The sequence below is a fragment of the Dama dama genome, chromosome 9 (genome assembly GCF_033118175.1).
Source record: "Dama dama isolate Ldn47 chromosome 9, ASM3311817v1, whole genome shotgun sequence".
In the NCBI taxonomy this organism is placed as follows: domain Eukaryota; kingdom Metazoa; phylum Chordata; class Mammalia; order Artiodactyla; family Cervidae; genus Dama; species Dama dama.
The window spans coordinates 7951695-7974657 of record NC_083689.1 but is presented as its reverse complement, the minus strand read 5'-3'; the positions used below and the strand labels follow the sequence as shown (position 1 = coordinate 7974657).

Here is a 22963-nt window from a genome sequence, read left to right as displayed (position 1 = left end):
CCATAGTGGCTGTACCAGTTTATATCCCCACCAACAGTGCAGGTGTTTACATTCCCACTTCACTCTCTAGCATTCATTGTTTGTGGAGTTTTTGGTGATAGCCATTCTGACTGGTGTGAGGAGATATCTCATTGGGGTTTTGATTTGCATTTCTCTGATAACTAGTGATGTTGAACATCTTTCCATGTGCCTCTTGGCCATCTGTGTGTCCTCTTTGGAGAAATGTCTATTCAGGTGTTCTGCCCATTTTTTGAGTGGGGTGTTTGTTTTGAAGCTGTTAAGCATCATAAGCTCTCTGTAAATTTTGGAGACTGATCGCCCACTGTCACATCATTTGCAAATCTGTGGGTTGTCTTTTCATTTTGTTTATTGTTTCCTTTGCCATGCAAAACTTTTGAGTTTAATTAGGTTCCATTTGTTTATTTTTGTTTTTACTTCCATTATTCTGAGAGATAGATTGGAAAAGATGTTCCTGTGATTTATATCAGACAGTGTTCTGCCTGTGTTTTCCTCTAGGAGTTTCATAGTGTCTGGTCTCACATTTAGGTATTTAATCCATTTTGACCTTATTTTTGTGTATGGAGTTAAAGAATGATCTAATTTCTTTTTTTTTACTTGTGGCTGTGCAGTTTTCCCAGCACCATTAGTTGAAGAGATTGTCTTTCCAGCGTTGCGTAGCCTTGCCCTCTTTGTCATAGATTAATTAACCATAGGTGCATGGGCGTATTTGGGGGTATTCTATCCTGTTCCATTGATAAATATTTCAGTATTTCTATTTTTGTGCTAGTACCATATTGTTTCGATGACTGTAGCTTTGTAGTATAGTCTGAAGTCAGGGAGCCTGATTCCTTCAGCTCTGTTTCTCTTCAGGATTGCTTTGGCTATTCAGGGTCTTTTGTGTCTCCCATTAAATTTTGAGATTTTTTATTCTAGTGTTTTGAAAAATGCCATTGATAATTTGATAGGGATTGCATCGAATCTGTAGATTGCCTTGGGTAATATAGTCATTTTGACAATGTTGATTTTTCCAATCCACGAACATGGTATTTCTTTCCATCTGTTTCTGTCCTCTTTGATTTCTTTCATCAACATCTTATGGGTTTTGGAGTATAGGTCTTTTGTCTCCTTAGGTAGATTATTCCCAGGTATGAGAAGGAAATGGCAACCCACTCCAGTATTCTTGCCTGGAGAATCCCATGGACAGAGAAGCCTGGCGGGCTACAGTCCCCAGGGTCGCAAAGAGTCGGACACAACTGAGCGACTTCACTTCTTCACTTCACTTTATTCTTTTTGTTGTGATAGTAAATGGAATTGCCTCTTGAATTCCTCTCCCGGATCTTTCATTGTTAGTGTATGGAAATGCAACAGATTTCAGTGTATTGATTTTGTAAGCTGCAGCTTTATCAGACTCATTGATGAGCTCTGGTAGTTTTCTGGTAGCATCTTTAGGATCTGCTATGAATAGTATCATGTCATCTGCAGTGGTGGTTTAGCTTCTTTTTTTCCCATTTGGATTCCATTTACTTCTTTTTCTTTTCTGATTGCTGGAGCTAGGACTTCCAAAACTGTTGAATAAAAGTGGCCAGAATGGACATCCCATCTTGTTCCTGATCTTAGAGGGAATGCTTTCAGCTTTTGACTGTCAGGTATGATGCTAGCTGTAGGTTTGTTGTATATGGTCTTCATTATGTTGAGGTATATATCCTCTATTCCCACTCTCTGGAGAATTTTTTATCATAAATGGGTGGTGAATTTTATCAAAAGCTTTTTCTGAATCTATTGAGATGATTTCATCATTTTTATTCTTCATTTTGTTGATTTGGTATTTTACATTGATTGATTTGTGGATGTTGAAAAATCCTTGCATCCCTGGAATGAATCCCTCTTGTTCATGGTGTGTTATCTTTTTAATGTATTGTTGGATACACATTGTTAGTATGTTGTTGAGAATTTTTGCATCTATGTTCATCAGTGATATTGGCCTGTAGTTTTCTTTTTTTGTGTGGTATCTTTGTCTGCTTTTGGTTAGAGTGATAGTGGTCTCATAAAATGAGTTTGGAAGTTTTCTTTCTCCTACAACTTCTTCAAACCATTTCGGAATGATAGGTATTAACTCTTCTCTAAATGTTTGATAAAATTCACCTGTGAAGCCATCAGGTCCTGGACTTTTGTTTGTTGAAAGTGAAAGTGCAAGTCACTCAGTCATGTCCGACTGTTTGTGACCCCATGGACTATACAGTCCCTGGAATTCTCCAGGCCAGAATACTGGAGTGGGTAGCCTTTCCCTTCTCCAGGGGATCTTCCCAGCCCAGGGATTGAACCCAGGTCTCCTGTATTACAGGTGGATTCTTTACCAGGTGAGCCACAAGGGAAGCCCAAGAGGTTTTTAGTGCTTGTGATTGGTGTGTTTATTATATTTTCTATTTCTTCCTGGTTCAGTAAAAGGTGACTGTACCTTTCTAAGCATTTGTCCATTTCTTCCAGGTTGTCCATTTTATTTGCAAACAATTGTTCATAGTATTCTCTTATGATCCTTGGTATTTCTGCGAAGTCACTTGTAACTTCTTTTTCGTTTCTAATTTTGTTGATTTCAGTCTTCCTTTTTTTCTTGGTGAGTCTTGCTTAGGGTTTATCAATTTTGTTTATCTTTTTAAAGAACCAGCTTTTAGTTTCATTGATCTTTGCCACGTTTTTTGTCTCCATTTCATTTATTTCTGCTCTGATCTTTATGATTTCCTTCCTTCTCCTAATTGTAGGTTTTGTTTGTTGCTTTAGGTGCGAGGTTGTTTGAAATTTTTCTTATTTCTTGAGGTAAGATTGTATTGCTATAAACTTCCCTCCTGGAACTGCTTTTGTTGCATCCCGTACATTTTGGACTGTTGTGCTTTTGTTTTCATTTGTGTGTGTGTGTGTGTGTGTGTGTGTGTGTATGTGTATGTGTGTGTGCTTAATCACTCAGTCGTGTCTGACTCTGTGATTCCACGGACTGTAGCCTGCCAGACTCCTTTGTGTAATTCTACTGGAGTGGGTAGCCATTTTCTTCTCCAGGGGATCTTTCCAATCTAGGGATTGAACACTGGTCTCCTGCATCACAGGCACATTCTTTACCGTCTGAGACACCAAGGAAGCCCTTCACTTTCTCTAGGTATTTTTTTATTTCCTCTTTGATTTCTTCAGTGATCCTGTGGTTGTTGAGTAGCATATTGTTTAGCCACCTTGTGTTTGTGGTTTTTAGAGTTTTGTTTTTTTCTTATAATTTATTTCTAATCACATAGTGTTGTGATCAGAAAGATGCTTGATATAATTTTGATTTTCTTAAATTTACCAAGACTCACCTTGTGGCCCAGGGTGTTGTTGGTCCTGGAGAATATTCCATGTGCATTTGAGAAGAATGCATAGTCTGCTGCTTTTGGGTGAAATGCTCTGTAAGTATCAGCTAAGTCCAGCTCATCTAAAGTGTCATTTAAGGCTTGTGTTTCCTTACTGATTTTCTGTCTGGATGATCTGTCCATTGATGAAAGTGGGGATATTAAAGTCCTCCACTATTATTGTGTTACTGTTGATTTCTTCCTTTGTATTTGTTAGTATTTCCCTTACATACTGAGGTGCTGCTATGCTGGGTGCATATATATTTATAGTTGTTATATCTTTGTGTTATATCAATGAACCCTTGATCGTTATGTAGTGTTCTTCTTTGTCTCTTACAACAGTCTTTGCTTTAAAGTCTGTTTTGTCTGATAGGAGTATTGCTACTGCAGCTTTCTTATGAATTCCACTTGCATGGAATACCTTCTCCTATCCACATACTTTCAGTCTATAAGTGTCCCTAGGCCTGAGATAGGTCTTTTGTAGACAACTATATACATGGGTCTTGTTTTTGTATTCACTCAGCCAGTCTGTGTCTTTTGGTTGTTGCATTTAATCCATTTACATTTAAGGTAATTATTGATATATGTGATCCTATTACCATTTTCTTAATTGTTTTGGGTTTATGTGTTGAAGATCTTTTCCTTCTCTTTGTTTCCTGAGTAGGGAAGTTCCTTTAGCATTTGTTGGAAACCTGGTTAAGCGGTGCTGAATTCTGTTAACTCTTCCTTGTCTGGAAAGCTTGATTTCTCCATTAGATCTGATCAAGAGTCTTGCTGGGTGTGTTCTTAGTTGTAGCTTCTTCCCTTTAATCACTTGGAATATATCATGCCATTCCCTTCTGGCTTGTAGAGTTTCTTTTGAGAAATCAGCTGATAACTATATGGGATTTCTCTTCTGTGTTGTTTTGTCTTTTTTCCCTTGTTGCTTTTAACATTTTACTTTTGTCTTTAATTTTGATCAGTTTGATTACTGTGTGTCTCGGTGTGTTCCTCCTTGGGTTTATTCTTCCTGGGACTCTCTGTGCTTCCTGGACTTGGTTAAGTATTTCCTTTCCCATCTTCAGGAAGTTTTCAGCTGTTACTGTCTTCAGATGTTTTCTCGCGTCCCTTCTCTCTGTCTTCTCCTTCTGGGACCCCTGTAATGTGAATATTGGTACATTTAATGTTGTCCCAGAGGTCTCTTAAGCTGCCTTCATTTCTTTTCTTCTGTATTCTGTTTTGGGGCAGTGATTTCCAGCATTTTGTCTTCCAGATCTATCCTTTCATTTGCCTCAGTTATTCTTAGTGTATTGTATATCTCTGTTTGTTCTTTAGTTCTTTGGTAAACATTTCTTGCATCTTGTCAGTCTTTACCTCCATTCTTTTTCCAAGATCCTGGATTATCTTCACTATCATTATTCTGGATTCTTTTTCTGGAAGGTTGCCTATTTCTACTTCATTTAGTTGTTTTTCTGGTAATTTATCTTGTTCCTTTACCTGGGGCATAATCCCATTTCTTTTCACTTTGGTTAGCTTTCTATGATTGTGGCTTCTGGAGGCTATGGGATTGTAGTTCTTGCTGCTTCTGTCTGCCCTCTGGTGAGTGAGGATGAGTCTTGTGCATGCTTTTAGATGGGAGGGACTGGCTGTGGGGAAAACTGGGTCTTGCTCTGGTGACAAGGCCACGCTGTGCTCAGTAAATCTTTAATCCTGTTATCTGCTGGTGGATGGAACTGCACTCCCTCCCTTTTAGTTGTTTGGCCTGAGGTGACCCAGTGTTGGAGTCCACAGGTTCTCGGTAGGGCTAATGGCTACCTGTAAGAGGACTTACACCAACACGCGCCTCCCAGGACTGCTGCTGCCAGTGCTCCTGTCCCCACGGCAGGCCACTCTGGACCCATGCCTCCACGGGAGACCCTCACACACTCACGGCTAGATCTGGCTCAGTCTCTTGTGGGGTCACGGCTCCCACGGCTCCATTCCCTGGGTCCTGGTACACGCGAGGTTTTACTTGTGCTCTCGCAAGAGTGGAGTCTGTTTGCCCCAGTCTTGTGGAAGTCTGTCTCCTTTGTCCTTGGACGTAGGGCGTCTTTTTTTGGTGGGTTCAGATATCCTCCTGTCGATGGTTGTTCAACAGCTAGTTGTGATTTTGATGTCCTCACAGGAGAAAATGAGCACATTTCCTTCTACTTGTCCATCTTGAAGCAGTCTCTGTTTGTTTCTTGAATTTTATCTTCCTACCGTTTATTTCTGTTATCATATTTTTAATTTCTAAGAATTCTTTTTTGTTTCCCAAGTGTTTCTTTTAAATAGCAGCCTGTTATTACTTCATGGATGCCCTATTCTCTTTTTTCTTGGGTTGTTATGGATAGCCTTGTCTTATTTTTTTGTGTGGGAAGGCCTGAGGTGTACAGTGAAATTTTTGATTCTGCTGAAAGGAGCGTGGTCACAGTGTTTGAGAGCAGTGCTTTGTGGTCTGAGAATGTCAGGCCCATCTTCCCATGACATTCCTAGGTTTATGCAGTTACAGTGTCTTCAACCATTGGAGAAGGAAATGGCCACCCACTCCAGTATTCATGCCTGGAAAATTCCGTGGACAGAGGAACCTGGCAGGTTACAGTCCATGGGGTTGCAAAGAGTCAGACACAACAGCCCACAGGTCAGGGCCTTCAACAGTCTTTCCAAAATATGGTCCCTTCCCTTTCTCTCCCCCAACCCCTGCCGTGTTTCTCTGCCCCTCTCTGCCTCCCTTTCTATCTCCCTGTTCCCCTTCCTCTTTCATTGTCTTTTTGTGCTGAGGGAAGATGAGTTTCGGAATTTTACAATTTTTGAAATATAATCTGGTTAGATTTAAAGTGACTAACAACCCTTATTTCAAATGGTATAGGAGGCACTGATGATGTGGCATTGGTGATACATAGAATATCATCATGGGATGCTCATAATCAAATATTTGTAAAAGGCTCTGAGTGACCGTGCATTTGATACCTAACAACTTTTTTTTCCCCCTGATAGCATATTTGACACACTAATAGGTAATGAGATTGGCTGGCTGCTCTAACTCCACTGGACAAAGTGTGGAAAGGAAGGGATGAGTTCAGGGTGTCCCATAGTGACCTGAACACTTCTGTATCTGCCCGGAAAGAACACCTTAGCTCCCATAGCTGCACAACTGAGATTTCTGGAAATCAGATCCAGAGTGTCATCCTGTGAGTGATTGAATCATAGTGTAAATTGAAATCCCAACTTTGCATGGTGTCTGCTGTTAAACCAAGGCTATTCATAGGAATGAAATGTGATCCTGAAAATTAGAATGTGGACACATGGAAAGATCCTGATGAAACTGAAAGAATAGAACCCCTAAATTCTGATGTGTCTTCTTTGCCAGTAAAAGCAGCCCTTCCATCCCTATCTGAGGTGATTAGCCACATTTTGCCTGAGGAATCTGTAATGGCCTCCCCTGAGATAATTGCTTTGTAGGACAATGCAGATTCTCCTCAAGACCTACCCTCACCATCCCTCTTTGCTTCTTGGTATATTGTTAGGCTTAAGTCTCAGCAGATCCCAAAAGACGAAGCCCAAAGTGTGACCTACAAAAGGAGGTGCATGACACTGTGAAAGAACTACACGATTTTTCTTGTTTTTACAGACAGGGATCTTAAGAATATGTGTGGGGATGGATGTCTTGGGTGTGGGTCAGTGGTGAGAGGAATATGGAGTTGGATGTGGCTGAGTTTCCTGAAATGGGGGCTTGCTAAACCGAGATCTTGGACTTGTTGCTGCAGCTCGAGAAGTTGGAAGGGCTCTCACGGCTGGGGGTGAGATGCGGGCTCAGAGGCAGGCTGCACTGAATGAAGTTTGGAAGGCCAGAACTGCCGGGTATAGTCCGGAGGGAGCATCTCAGAGGACGCATAGGACGTATGCTCAGAGGAAGACTGAGGAAGCCTGGAATCGTAGAGTAGATGTCTTACGTGAGATCTCCTCATCTACCCTGACAGGGTCCACGAAGACACACTTTTCACCTTGCCTGTGGGAAATAAATTCTTAAGAGGAGTCCAGCACCCTTGAAAGAGCTGTGTGGTTGCTCTTCTCTGCAGGCCAGAAATTACAGTGGGAACTGCTGCCACCGAACAGGGGTCCTTAAATGAGCAGGGATAATTGGATTTTGGGGTGGCTGGGCTAAGTGATAGCACTTAAATCACCAAAGACAAGTAGGGGTGGTTACCGTAGTGGACAGCAGAGTCAAAACAAGCAGTCAGAGAATAGTCTGATTCCCAGAGGCCTGGGAATCAATTGGCCAATTGATCGTGTGCCCCTGGAAGAGAAATAGTTGACTCAATTCTTACTCAATCTGTTAAGCAGAAGAGTTGTAGGTAATGTGAACGACATCTAAATTGAATTTTTTTAAAAAAAGTCATAGCTTCTTAATTGATTTCTAGACTTGAACCACCTTGAATGATGGGGAAGGTGGGTCCGTCCCCTTGTGGAAGGATCTCAGTATGCTATCAAATTTTGTACTCTTCCTCTTTATCCCAGCTTTCCCCCAGAGAGACCTATGGCATTTTACCAGGGTGACTGTGCGCTGGAGAAAAGGAAATAATCATATTTTCAGGGACTACTAGGGAGAAGGAAATGACAACCCACTTCAGTACTCTTGCCTAGAGAATCCCATTGAGAGAGGAGCCTGGTAGGCTACAGTCCATGGGGTCCCAAAGAGTTGGACATGACTGAGCGACTAAGCGCTTTCACACTAGACACTGGCTCTGAACTAAAACTGATTCTTGGAGACCCAAAACATCACTGTGGTTCATCTAGGGGCTTTTGGAGGTCAGGTGATCCGTGGAGTTTTAGCTAAGGTTCATCTCACAGTGAGATGACGCCTGACCCATTCTGTGGTAATTTTTCCTAGTTCTGAAATATGTAATTGGAATAGACATATTCAGGAACTGGCAGAATCCCTACACTGGTTCCATGACCTGTGGAATGAGAGATACTCTTGTGGGAAAGACCTAAGTAAAAACCAGTAGAACTGCTTCTACCTAGAAAATTAGTAAACCAAAAGCAATTTCGTTTTCCTGGAGGGATTATAGAGATGAGTACCACTGTCAAGAACTTGGATAGTAAGTCCTACCCCATCTCCATTCAGCTCACTTATTTGGCTATGGAAAAGAAGTATGGGTCTTGCAGGACATCTTAAACTTAACCAGGTAGTGACTATAATTGCAGTTGGCATTCCAGATGTAGTTTTACTGCTTAAGCAAATTAACAAGCATATCCTCTGGTGCCTGGTATGCAGCATCGGATCTGGTAAGTGTTTTTTTTCCCATCCCTGTTAGTAAAGACCACCTGAAGCAGTTTTTGTCAACTAACAAGGCCAGCAGTACACTGTCACTGTCCTACTTCAAGGGTATACCAACTTTTCAGCCCTGTGTCATGATTTAGTTCACAAAGGTCTTGATGCCTTTCTCTTCCACAAGATGACATGATGTTAATGCTGATTGTACTTAGTGAGTAAGAAGTAGCAACTACTCTAGACTCATAAGACATTTGCATATCAGAGGATAGGAAATCTGACAGAAATTCAAGGGCCTTCTACTTCAGTGAAATTTTTAGAAATCCCATGGCTCATTGCAGTATCTCCTCTATGGTGAAGGGTAGGTTGTTGCATCTGACTTCCTACAAAAGGAGGCACAGTGCTTCTTAGCATTTTTGAAGCAACTTATTCCTCATTTGGATGTCTTACACTGGCACATTTACCACGTGACTGAGAAGCTGCTGGTTTTGAGCAGGGCCTAGAACAAGAGAAGGCTCTGAAACAGGTCCAGACCGCCACAGAGCTGCTCTGCCCCTTGGGCCATATGATCCATTGGTATATGATGTGTGAGTGGCAGACAGGTGTGCTCTTTGGAGCCTTTTGCAAACCTGTATAGGGAATTTCTATACACACCTTTAGGCTTTTGGAGCAAAGCCCTGCTATCCTCTGCAGATAACTACTTTCCTTTTGAGAATCAGCTCTTGGCCTGCTACTGGGCATTAGTAGAGACAGAACACAACCACAGGCCACCAAGCAACTCTACAAGTTCAGCTGCCCATCTTGAGTGGTGGTTATCTGACTCACCATTCACGAAGTTGGGCATACTTAGCAGTACCCCGTCATCGAATGTATCCCACAAAAAAGTGGAATACAAAAGATTGGGCTCAAGTAGTCCCTGAAGGCACAGGTTAAGATGCGTGAGGAATTGGCCCACATGCATGCTCCTCCCACCCTTTTCTGGTACACTGCCTTCTGTTTCCCAGCCACTTATAATCCATCCCCTACTTGGGGAGTGCCCTGCAATCAGTTGCCTGAGGAGGAAGCACTGGGGCCTGGTTGCAAGATGTGTAGGCACTACCCAGAAGCAGACAGTAGTAGCATGACGGTCTCTCTCTGGGACATCCTACAGGATAGTGGTGAAGGGAAATCCTCCCAGTGGACAGAACCACAAGCAGTGCTTCTGGTTTATTTGTGTTGGGAAACGCAGTCTTGTGTATGCAGTCTTTTACCCCTACTTGACCTCTTAAGAGTGGGCCTTGAGGCTAGAACACTTTATCATTAAGAGGTAAAAAACCCCCACAACCTGTGCCATGCTTTTGGGGGAATAACTTTCCTTGTTACAATCTCTACCAGTGATCTTTTGTTCTCCTTAAGCCTACACATTAGTGGTTCTCAAGCACATCCAGTCTTTCAAGTTTTTCAGGCTCCGTGGGGGAAGGGGAAGGGTCCTTCCACTAGGGCACTGAGGGGTGTGCATGAGCCAGTTGCTGTCCGTTGGCTGCTGGAGGGACCTGCTGGCCATGAGGGACCTAGGCCCTTTATTGGAACTGATCTTGCTCTGTCTCTTCTCTGTGCAAATAAAGCTCAGTAAGGCGTTGCTCCATCCGGTGCTTAAGTGTGTTGTGTTCCATGCTGATTCCAATACCATGGTGCTGTGGGGAGGTGTTTGGAGTCCTCTTCTGGGATTAGTGACGATAAGCAGTATTCTGGTCAACAGTTTGCTTGCTGAACTGTGTACTGATTGGTTGTGGCAAAGTGGTTTGGCTGGAGGTTCAGGGACTGGAAGAAACGTGATTGGAAACTTGATGACAAGGAGGTCTGGGGTAGAACTGTATGAATAGATCTTTCTGAATGGGCAGAAAGGTAAAGATGTGCCCCATGTGAAAGGTCACCAAAGCGTCTCCTCAGCAGAAGAGAGTTATAGTAACCAAACGGAGAGGAAGACCTGTTCTCTGGACACCAGTCAGCCTGTTTCTCCAATCTGTCCTGTTATTGCCCAGTGGGCCCATGAACACAACGGCCGTGGCAACAAGATGGAGGAGGCTATGTTTGGGCACTGAAGCGTGAACTCCACTTATCAAGGCCAGCTTGGTGATGGCCACTGCCGTGCAATCCAATAAGCAAAGATCAACGCTGAGTCCCCAGTGTGGCATCTTTCTCCAGGGCGTTCAGTCAGCTACTTGGTGGGTTGATTACAGTGGACTGTTACTTATTGTGAATTCTTTGTATATGGCGAGTCACTCTTGCCGCTTTAAATTTTTGTTTTTGTCTTTCAGTTTCAGCAGTTTGATCATAATGTGCTTCTTTTTTATTCTCCATGGAGTTTGTTGAGCTTCTTGGATGTGTCTTTTCATGGTTTTCACCAGGTTTGAGAAGTTTCAAATCAGATGTATTTTCTGCCTCTTTTCTGTCCATCTGGAATTCCTGTAATACATGTGTTGATCTGCTTGAAGGTGTTCCATAGTTCCTTTAGGTTCTGTTCATTTTTCTTCTTTTTTTCTTTTTGCTCCTCAGACTAGAAGATTTCAAATGTTTGACCTTCAAATTTGCTTATCTTTTATTCTCCCTGCTCAGATCTGCTGTTGACTTCCTGTAGTGAGTTTTTTATTTCAGTTACTGTTACTTTTCAGCTCTAAAATTTGTTTGGTTTCTTCTCATAATTTCTGTCTTTTTATTGAGATTCTTTGCTCATATATTTTTATTCTGATTTCTTTCAGTTCTTTGTCCATAATTTCCTTTAGCTCTTTCCACATATTTAAGACTGTTGGTATAATGTCTTTGACTGATAATTCAAATGTCTGGGCTTTCTTTATTTTCTGTGAATGGGCCATATTTTCCTCTTTCTTTGTATATTTTATAATTTTCTCTTTAGAACTACACATTCTGAAGATTGTATTTTTGTAATCTGTTATGGACTCTGTATGTGTCCCTGAAATTTGTGTATTAAGTCTAAACCACCAGTGTTAGGAGGTGGGGCCTTTGGAAGGTAAAGTTTAGATGAGGTCATGAGGGTGTAGCCTCCTTGATGGGATTAGTGTCTTTACAGATGGGGAAGAAGCTGGAGAGAAAGTGACTGAAAGCCAGAAAAAGAGCTCTGAGCAAAAAATCACATCTGTTGTAACTCTGATCTTGGACTTTTTAGCCTCCAAAACTGTAAGAAATAAATATTTGTTGCTTAAGCTACCAGTCTGTTGCAGCCCAAGCTGACTGATAACACTCTGGAAATCTAATTCTTCTATACCTCAGGGGTTGGTGATTTTTGCTTATTGAGGGTTGGAACTGACTTTTTGTGACTACTCCAGACTATATTTGCAAAGCATGTATTCCTTGTTAAGTGTGGCCACTGAAGCTCCCAAGAAAGACAAAATAAATAGGTCTTGTTTCTTTAAATTCCCTCCTGACTGGGGAGCACCTCAGCCCATGGTGGTGGAGATCTCTGTGCCAACCTCTCAGCAATCGAAAGCCCCAGTCAGAGATCAGCAATCCCAATTTTTGGAGGGAAGGTCATTGTTGCCCACCCCGGCTCCAACAGGCCACATTAGGAATACTTGCTGCTGTTCCACAGCTGTGAGCTATGGTTTTGTTGGGTGGCAGATGGTAGCTACTACTGCTTGAAAGCAGAAGTTGCTTGAAGTTCACTGTCTCTGCATCACCTTCCTGCTGGATGCTGCAAATGTTCTTCTTGACCCAGAGTTCCAAGGTAGCTTCAGATAGTTGTGCCAGTTTATTTGTTTTGCTGGAGGGACAGATTTCTGCAGCTTCCTATTCCACCATCTTCCCTGCACTCACTAACTATATGGCTTTTATGAATAGATGATGCCCTTCATGTGACCATTTCATTCTGGAGCAAATTTCATTGTTTTTCTGTATTTAGCAGTTTTCAAAGTAATGATTTTGTTCTTTATCATTGTCAAAAAATGTTCAGTTATAATTTTTAATATCATTTTGAATTCCTGGATCTAAAAGTATTTCAGTAGGGAGAAAAAACCATTAGCCACAAAAGAATGATAAATTCTCTTTGGCAGTAACATATGCAAAGAGGACAATGGAAAAACATCTTCAAAATGTTGAGCTAAATTTGGCTTAATTGTGAAGAGCCAAATTACCATTCAGAGTGTCAGTGAAATAAAGGCATATTCCAACATATGAAGACTGAGACAATACTACTTACTCATAGAACCCAATAAAAACATAATGAATTCTGAGTTTCAACCTGTTGCAATTAGTATACTACTGATTTTAATCCAATAATTTAGCAGGGAGTAATATCTAGGATTGTAAACCTTAAATCATATAATCTTAGGTATTCATGGACAGCTTCTGTCACCTTTTATTACCTTTTAAATATAAGTTTTGGGTGAATGGTCTGCAGACAGGTTCCAGGTGAAGCCCACACTACAGAGCAGAAGCAAGGGGAGGCACAGAAGTTCGGAGTCGCTGGAGAAAGTCTCGTTGGTGCATTTGGCTTCCAGAGGCTTATTTACAGCTGCCTCTTGGGAGGGAGCTAAGAGCCCTGGTTCCGTGATACTCATTCAACAGCCATGCCATCCTTCAATCAGGTCTTTGCCACTTCCTCACATTCTGTGGTAAGATAAGGATTACATAATGAATTTTTAGAATTCATTATGTTTTTATTGGGTTCTGTGAGTAAGTAGTATTGTCTCAGTCTTCATATGTTGGAATATGCCTTTATTTTACCGACACTCTGAATGGTAATTTGGCTTTTCACAATTAAGCCAAATTTAGCTCAACATTTTGAAGATGTTTTTCCATTGTCCTCTTTGCATATGTTACTGCTAAAGAGAATTTATCATTCTTTTGTGGCTAATGGTTTTTTCTCCCTACTCTAAATGTTCTAATGTTTTACTGCTGTTTGTCTGGGTAGATGTTTTAGAACAGCTTTCTAACTCACATACCATAAAATTCACTCATTTTATGGGAACAATTCAGTGGTTTTTAGTTACTTTACAGAGTTAAACGGATGTCACTGGAGTCCAGTTTTAGGGCACTGTCAGCCTCAAAGTGGCCACAAACCCAGTCGCGTCACTCTGTTCTTACCGTAGCCCAGGTCACCACCAGCCTGCTCCCTGTGTGTATTGTATGGATTTGTCTTTCCGGAGAGTTAATGTGCGCCTGGCTCCTTTCGGCTAGTATTGCGGCTTTTGAGACTCATTCATGTTGCAGGATGCACTTTACTGTTTGTGTTTCAGAGTCATGCTCTGTTTTGTAGATCTGTCACATTTTGTTTGCCCAGTGACTAGTTTTTAGTCCTTTGCAGGGGAGGGCGCCACATGGCTTGTGGACTCTGAGGTCCCCAGACTGAACCTGGCCACGCAGTGAAAGCCCCAGATCCTGACCGCCGGATACCACGGGAGTCCCTGCCCAACGATACACGTGTTGTTTCTACATTGTGGTTATTATTCATAATGATGCTGTGGATACTCATGTACAAGTGTTTGTATAGGTACATATTTTCATTTCCCCTGAGAGGGAAATTGCTGGGTCTTTGTTTAACATTTTTAGAAGCTGAGAACTTGTTTTCCAACATAGTTGCACCATTTTGCATTCCTGCCAGTAATGTATGAGAGTTCCATTTTCTCCACATCCTCACTAATACTTGTTATTGCCTTTTTAAAAATTATAGCTATCCTAGTGGGTGTGAAGTGGTATCTCACTGTGGTATTCATTTTCATTTCCTCGCAATAGTGAGCATCTTTTCATGTGCTTTTTGTTCATATGTATATATTGTTTTCAAGTCCTTTGACCATTTATTATTGTTATTCTAGAGTTACAAGAATTCTTTATATATTCTGGATATAAGTCCCTTTATCAGATAGATGATTTACAAATATTTTCTCCTATTCTGTGGATTGTCATTTCACTTTCTTGATTGTTTTTTGAAATACGAAAATTTCTAATTTTGATGAAGTGTGATGTATCTATTTTTTTCTTAATATTGCTTCACTGTTGGTGACATGTCTAACAATCTCTTGTCTAATCCCAGTTGCAAAGATTTACTCTTGTACTTTCTTCTAAGAGTTTTTATAGTTTTAGCTCTTACATTTATCTTTTTTTTTTTTTTTTACATTTATCTTATATATGATTAACTCTGAGTTCATTTTTGCAAATGGCATGAGAAATGGGACCAGTTCCTTTTTTTTTTGCCTATAGATATCCAGTTGTATCAGCAACATTTGTTGAAAAGACTTGTTTCCCCATTGAATTGTCTTGTCACCCTTGTTGATAATCAATTGCCCATAAATATCAAGGTTTGTTTATGAGCTCTGAATTCTATTTCATTGATCCATATACATAACTTTATACCAGCACTATACCATCTTCATTTCTATAGCTTTGTAGTAAGTTTTGCAATCAGATAATAAGAGTCTAACTTTGTTCTTCTTTTTCAAGATTGTTGGCTATTCTGGGTCCCTTGCATTTTCATGTGAATTTTAGGATCAGCTAGCCTGTTTCTACACAAAATCCAGTTGGACTTTTGATAGTAATTGGGTTGGCTATGTCATTTTAGGAGAGTTTTGCCATCTTAACAATGTAATAATTGATGAATATACAATTATTTAAGCATATTTTATTTTTCAGGTTGTTTGTTCCCTCTCTTGTTCAGTTTTTTTCTTTATTGTTTCTTGCTAGGGGTTTAATTTTTAAAATTACTTCAAAGATAATGTTTTGTAATTTTTCTATTTTCCTTTTCATTGTTTCCTACTTTTCCTTCTACTTTTTCTGTGTTTAATTTATAACTTTTTGAGGTAGAGGCTTAGACCACTGATTTTAAACCTTCCTAGGAAGTTTTCATGATCTCCTGATTGCAAAATTCAGGCTTAAATTTAAGAAAATAGGGAGAAAAACCACTAGGCCATTCAGGTGTGGCCTAAATCAAATCCCTTATAATTATACGGTGGAGGTGACGAATAGATTCAGGGGTTAGATCTGGTAGACAGAGTGCCTGAAGAACTATGGGTGGAGGTTCCTAGCATTGTACAGGACGTGTTGATCAAAACCATCCCATTGAAAAAGAAATGCAAGAAGGCAAAGTGGTGGTCTGAGGAGGCTTTACAAATAGCTGAGAAAAGAAGAGAGGTGAAAGGCAAGGGAGAAAGGGAAAGATACACCCAACTGAATGCAGAGTTCCAGAGAATATGAAGGAGAGATAAGAAAGCCTTCTTAACTGAACAATGCAAAGAAATAGAGGAAAACAACAGAATGGGAAAGACTAAGGATCTCTTCCAAGAAATTGGAGATATCAGGGAACATTTCGTGCAGAGAGGGATAGGCATGATAAAGGACAGAAACATCAAAGACCTAACAAAAACAGAGGAGATTAAAAAGAAGTGGCAAGAATACACAGAAGAATTATACAAAATAGGTCTTAATGACCTGGATAACCATGGTGTGATCACTCACGTAGAGCTAGACATCCTGGAGTGTAAAGTCCAGTGGATTTTAGGGGGCATCACTACAAACAAAGCTAGTGGGAATGGTGGAATTCCAGCTTAATTATTTAAAATCCTAAAAGATAATGCTATTAAAGTGCTGCACTCAATATGTCAGCAAATTTGGAAAACTCAGCAATGGCCACAGGACTAGAAAAGGTCAGTTTTCATTCCAGTCCCAAAAAAGGGCAATGCCAAAGAATGTTCAGACCATACAGTTGTGCTCATTTCACATGCTAACAAGGTCATGCTCAAAATCCTTCAAGCTAGCTTTCAATAGTATATGAACTGGGAACTTCCAGATGTATAAGCTGGATTTAGAAAAGGCAGAGGAAGCAGAGATCAAATTGCCAACATTTGTTGGATCATAGAGAAAGCAAGGGAATTCCAGGAAAACCTCTGCTTCTGCTTCATTGACGATGCTAAAGCCTTTGACTCTGTAGGTGACAACAAACTGTGGAAAACTCTTAAAGAGATGAGAATACCAGGCCACCTTACCTGTCTCCTGAGAAACCTGTATGCAGATGAAAAAGCAATAGTCAGAACTGGACATGGAACAACAGACTGGTTCAAACTTGGAAAAGGAGTGTGTCAAGGCTGAATGTTGTCACCCAGCTTATTTAACTTAGATGCAGAGTACGTTGTGCAAAATGCCAGGTTGGGATGAATGGCAAGCTGGAACCAAGATTGCTCAGAGAATTAGCAACAATCCCAGATAGGCAGATGATACCACTCTAATGGCAGAAAGTGAAGAGGAACTAAAGAGCCTCTTGATGAGGGTGAAAGAGGATAGTGAAAAAGCTGGCTTAAAACTCAGCATTCAAAAAACTAAGATCATGGTGTCTGATCCCATCACTTCATGGCAAATAGAAGGGGAAAAAGTAGAAACAGTGACAGATATTCTTTTCTCGGGCTCCACAATCACTGCGGACCCTGACTGCAGCCATGAAATTAAAAGATGCTTGTTCCTTGAAAGGACAGCTGTGACAAACCTAGCAAGTGAAAAGCAGAGACATCACTTTGCCAACAATGGTCTGTATAGTCAAAGCTATGGTTTTTCCAGTAGACATCCTTGGATGTGAGAGTTGGATCATGAAGAAGGCTGAGCACCGAAGAACTGATCATTTTTAATTGTGGTGCTGGAGAAGACTCTTGAGAGTCCCTCGGACTGCAAGGAGATCCAACCAGTCCATCCTAAAGGAAGTCAACCCTGAATGTTCATTGGAAGGACTGATGCTGAAGCTGAAGCTCCAATATTTTGACCACCTGATGGGAAGAGTCGACTCATTGGAAAAGACCCTAATGCTCGGAAAGATTGAGGTCAGGAGGAGAAGGGGGCAGCAGAGGAAGAGATGGTTGGATAGCATCACCAATTCAATGAACATGAGTTTGAGCATGTGAGCAGGAGATAGTGAAGGATGGAGAAGCCTGGTGGTGTGCTTCAGTCTGTGGGATCTCAAAAAGCCAGACATGACTGAGCAACTGAATAACAAGAAGAGGTTTTCAAATATATGCATTGAGAGAGATGAATTTCCCTCTCATGACTGCTCTGTTTGCATTCCACTATATTTTTGTATATCGTGTTTTTAGTTTCATTCACTTCAAATATTTTAGTTTCCTGGTGGGTGGTGTCTGGTCCCAGTATAGTTGACTTTGGGGCCTACCAGTCTTGGACTCCTGTCTGCAAGAGCTGGCAAGCCCCAGTACTGGTGCTGGCCTGCCAGTATGTGAAGCAGGGACCTTGAAACTCCTAGGGCTGGTGCCTGCCTGATGAGCGGAACCTGTTCCCAGTATAGTTGCCTGTCGGGCTTGGGGTCCCAGAGCTGATTCTTTTCCATTGGTGGGTGGTGCCCGGTTCCTGTGCGGCTGGCTGCAGCTCTGCTGGTCCAGGACTGGGTCCCTGCCTGCTGGTTGTCAGGGTCACGGCTGGGCAGCGTGGGAGGTCCCAGGCCTGTTGGCCACCTGCTGGTGGGTAGAGCGTGTTCCAGTGCCAATAGTTTAGACTCCAGAGCAGTGCATCCACTGATGCACTTGCCAGCATCAGCATCCTCATGACAGAACCTAAATAGCTCCCGTAAATGGCTGCCGCCAGCGTCTGTGTCCCCAGGGGGCGTTCTGGCGGCCTCCCACCTCCCTGGCAGGCTTCTCCAAGTGTAACAGGTAGCTCTGATCTAGACACCTTTGAAATACTCCCTCTTTGCTGGGTCTCTGAGCATGTGATGCTTTGTGTCATTTAAGAGAAGCTTTCTCTTTTCCTGGAGCCCTCTAGCTCTTACACAAGACTGGCTGACTTTCCAAGTCAGTTGTTATGGAGCTTATCTTCCAGTGTAATACCCCGGGGCTGGGGAGCCCAGCATGGAGCTTGGACCCCTTGCTTCTTGGGGAGAACCTCTGCAATTGTGATTGCCCTCCCTTTTGTATATCACCTACTTGGGGATGTGGGTTTTAAACATACTGCAGCTCCACCGCTCCTACCCATCTCATCGTAGTTCCTTCTTGATATCCTTAGTTTTGGGAAATCTTTTCTGCTAGTCTTCAGGTCCTTCTCATTGATAGTTCCTCTGTAAGTAGTCATAATTTTGGTTTACCTGTGAGAGGAAGTGAAGGTGTTCATTCTGTGCCATCTTGACCACTCCGTTATATAATATATTGTTTTTGTTATTATTGTTTATGTTCTGAATATACTTCAGAGAGTGCATTCAGCATTTGGAGGTATCAGTTGAGGTGGTTGAATAATATTGTTCAAAATTTCTATATTCTTACTAATTACCTTTGTCTTCTTGCTGTATCAGTTATGGAGAGAAATTTGTTAAAACCTGCAGCTACTTTTAGTTTTGTCAGTTTTTGCTTAATGAATCTTAAAGTTCTGTTTTTAGATGCGTGCATATTTACTGTCATTAAGTCTTTTTTTTAGATTGACCCTTTTATTATTGTGCATTGTCCCTCTTCCCAGTAACATTTTTTGTCTTAAAGTTTATTTTTGGCATGTTATTTTTTTATTTTACTTTTCCAGTCCCTTTACTTTCAGTCTGTCGTATGTCTTTATATTTCACGTTACTTCTTGTCAACAAGATATAACTGTGTTTTATTTAGACTGACCATGTGCCTTTTAGTTAGAGAATTTAGTCCACTTACATTTGGTATGATTACTAATATGGCTGTGATAATTCTTCTATCTTGTTATTTGTATCCTGTGTATTTGATTTGCTCTTTTGTTCCTTTGCTTTTCCTTTCTTGCTTCTACTGTTTTCCTTTCTTACTGACTTTTTAGATAGCTCTCTTGATGTATTAGTGGTTAAGTTAGAGCTGTGTTATCCAATAAGATAGCCACTAGCCACATGAAAATTAAGTTTAAAATTCAGTTCATCCTTGCGTTAGCTATATTTCAGTTTCCCGGTGGCCACGTGTCTCCATTACTGGATTAAGCGATGCAGATTACTGCAGAAAGTTCTATTAGATGGCTCTCTAAAGGTTATGATCAGGATTTGTTTTGATCAAAACTACCGCAGGTCAAGTGTGAAAAGAGCAGTATTCTAGTGAGAAGATGTTCTTGTGTGTCTACTCCTGGTGATCTTTGTATCTGTAGACAAATGTCCCACTGCTCTTAGCCTCAGTTTTCTTTTTGAAAACATGAGGATAATAATTCCTGTTTTTGCTGCTTCTTGGAGTGCTTGTGGAAAAGAAAACTATAAAATGGTAACATTCTTTATAAAGGTCAAAGCAATTTTCCAAAAAAAAAAAAAAAAAAATTAACAACTGATTGTCTACTTTCTGTGTTTTGTTTGCTTTTTTAGGTTGCTGACCGAACTGGAGTCTCCTTCTTGGTGGCCCTTTAGCTCCAAGCTTTGGAAGACACCACCGGAAACAAAGCCCAAGTGGGACACCTCAGTGGCTAATTCCAAAGCTTTTGGAAAAGAAGGGATAGTGATCCAAGTTCCTGCTGTTATTTCCCAAAGAACAGAATCTCATGTTAAACCAGGAAGGCTCACTGTCCTTGTTTCTGGGTTGGAAATCTACAACTCAGATTCTTTGCTCATGCACAGATTCGAAAGGGAAGATGTAGATGACATCAAGGTCCACACACCTTATGAAATTAGCATCCGCCAGCGGTTCATTGGGAAGCCAGACATAACTTATCATTTGATATCTGCCAAGATGCCAGAGGTTATCCCCATTTTGGAAGTACAGTTCAGCAAGAAGATCGAGTTATTAGAAGTCGCCATGATGCTCAGAAGCACTGGAACCTCTTCCCTAGCAGAGAAGGGCTATTCAGTCTGGCACGCAGGTGAGTGATTGTCAAAAGAGTCTGTGCACAGAACCAGTAAAGTCACAGTTAAACTCAGCACACCCGTGGTGCATACTTAGCATGATGCATCACATAGAGCAACTGCTGGTTTCAGCTCACTAGCAACTGCCCATTTGCTTATAAATAGAAATATTTTCAAACCATTTTTCTTAGTATTTACCCTCTCAATATCAGATCACTCAGTTTTATCATTTCCTTTAGAGCTGTGGTTTCCAAGTAGGTCAGAAAGGTTTTGGTGACACTTTTAGAAGAAGGAAAGCTCCCAAGTTAGATGTTTTCACCTCTTTCCTCTGTTTGATTTGAGAACCAACACTTTAGGGTCCTACCTAGCATCATCTCCACCTGCTCTGGTGTGTCTCCACCCAAGACCCCGCATCACTCTTGGTTTTCTTGGCACTTAGTTGAGATCTTCCAAGCCCACTTTCCAGATGTGTGTTTGGATATCAGAATTTTTGATAATTGTGTAGCATAGTTTTTGTGTGATTTTTAGCATCTACAAAGATTGTGAAACCGTTGTTTTTCTTGGCAGTGTGGCTGCAGTATCCTCTTGCAGGTCTCTTTGGGGTGTGGAGGGTATAGCTGAGTTTGGCCCCAGGGTCCAGTGTGTGTGGCAGGACATGTGGATGTGAGGGTGCCAAGTGGTATCTTGATGGTATTTTTATTTTTTTGATTGTGATATGAAATATCAGACACTTTTTAGTTGCTTTTTGGTCTCGCAGATTTTTCTCTGTGGTTTGCTCATTCTGTTTGTTTTTCTACTAGGCTTTTTTTTTTTCTCTTTGATATAATTATAGGGGTTCATTATTCATTCTAGGTACTCATCCCTTGTTGATTTAGAAGCTACAAATTCTTCTCCCAGACTGTCAGCCTCCATTACAGAAAGAAACCTCTAATTTTGCAGTGGTCAGATCCACTACTTTTCCTCTTATGTTTATTTTTGAGCCCTGCTTAAGAAATCCTAAAGTCATAAAGTATTCTTGTATTTTCTAATACTAACATTACAGGTGACATTACTTTCTTGTTATAGTGATTTTTCTAATAAGTAATAATCTTTTCTTATTAACTTTAGTTGTTAGAGTTTGTTTGTAAGAGCTATGTTTGTTACTGTTCCAGTTCCTTTCATTTCCTTTTCCTCTTAAGTGATTGATTTCAATATGTAATCTGTTTATATAAAAGGGCCAAAAAGGGTAGACTGTACTGGCCAACATCAGATGCTGACCAGAAGGACCCTTCAGGAAAGGCCATCTGCAAGCTCAGTCTGGTTAGCTCCTCTGATAACCAGGGTCTTTGGGTCCTCATCACTGCTGTTTTCCTCTGGGGGAGCTTCAGCAGTGAGAGGAGGAAGGAGGGCCTGCCTGGTGGACCAGATGCAGAGCACTGTGGGCTACTGGTTTTATCAGTGCTGTTGAAGAATCCATCTACACCAGGTATGATGCCAGGTACCTATAGTCCTGAAAACCATCCTTCTCATGGGGCTCTACCACATTCGATGTGTGGGTCTTGTTAGGCACGGTGGTTTCAGAGAGAGAACACGGCACAGAAGGTTACAGATGAGATGGCAGATGGGAACATGTCTTGTGTGGCACAGAAAGTCATGCTGTGCAAGTGAGAAGAGTGCAAGCTTGCTGGGCCTTGCTGTCGTGGAGGGCAGACCCCGAGGAGGATGGGATGATAAGCTCTGACTCGAAGCATACAGGTGGCAGGTGGGGCTAGAGAGGAGCAGGGAGTGAGCCCCAGGGCCTCTGCCGCTGTGATCAGACTGCAGGAAGCTAAGCAAGTGCAGATGTGCAGGGCCGCCCATCTGGAAGGGGAAAATGGACCTCTTGCTCACAAACTGAGGCTGCTGAGCAGAGGCTGAATGTCTTTCTTCTCAGGGAAGCTGCAGATATTATACCTTTAAGGTTTTTCAGCTGATTGAACCAGGCCCACCAGATTGTCTAGCATAGACCCCCTCCCCTAAAGTTAACTTATTGAGAGCTTTCACCGCATCTACAAACACCTTCCCAGCAACAGTTAGATTAGGGTTGGATTGAATAACTGGGGACTATGGCCTCACCCATCCCAGTAACGGACTGTATATATATGGAATGAGCTGAGCCACATCCACCGTGACAGATTGGTTTTCATTTCAGTGCTAACTTTAGCTTCTGGGTGGGATCCCTACAGTGTGTCTGAGTCTGGGCTGAGCATGAAGTGCCATCCTCCCCTTGTGAAGCTGCCTGGCCCAGCAAGGCACGTGTACCTTACAGCTGTGGATTTGGAGGAATGCAGGTGATGAGGAGTTACGTTTGGAAGAAGCCAGCATGCTGAGTTCAGTAAGCAAGAGGATATCTTGTTTGCTTGCAACTTCACGGTGGTCCTGTCAAGTCCAGTAATGAGAACTTACCTCTCACTGTGACCTTTCTTGTTGTTGCATCTGTCAGCACCTCTGTTTTTACTTTTCTGTATGGGAAACAGCAGAGACAGTGGAGATAGAAACCATGACTTTGACATCTCAGAAACGTATTTCTCTCCTCAGTGACCTATTTTAGTAAAATGTGTGGCC

At 41.5% G+C, this 22963-nt stretch overlaps 1 protein-coding gene across 3 annotated transcripts in view; it reads left to right on the top strand.

The window, feature by feature from the left end:
• Positions 1-22963, top strand: part of SNAP47 (synaptosome associated protein 47) — a 67503-nt gene that overhangs the window by 18367 nt on the left and 26173 nt on the right. For all 3 annotated transcript variants that reach the window (XM_061149700.1, XM_061149699.1, XM_061149698.1), the window contains exon 3: positions 19907-20397. In XM_061149700.1, coding sequence (XP_061005683.1) covers positions 19907-20397 — 491 coding nt within the window. The remainder of the gene's footprint in view (positions 1-19906; positions 20398-22963) is intronic.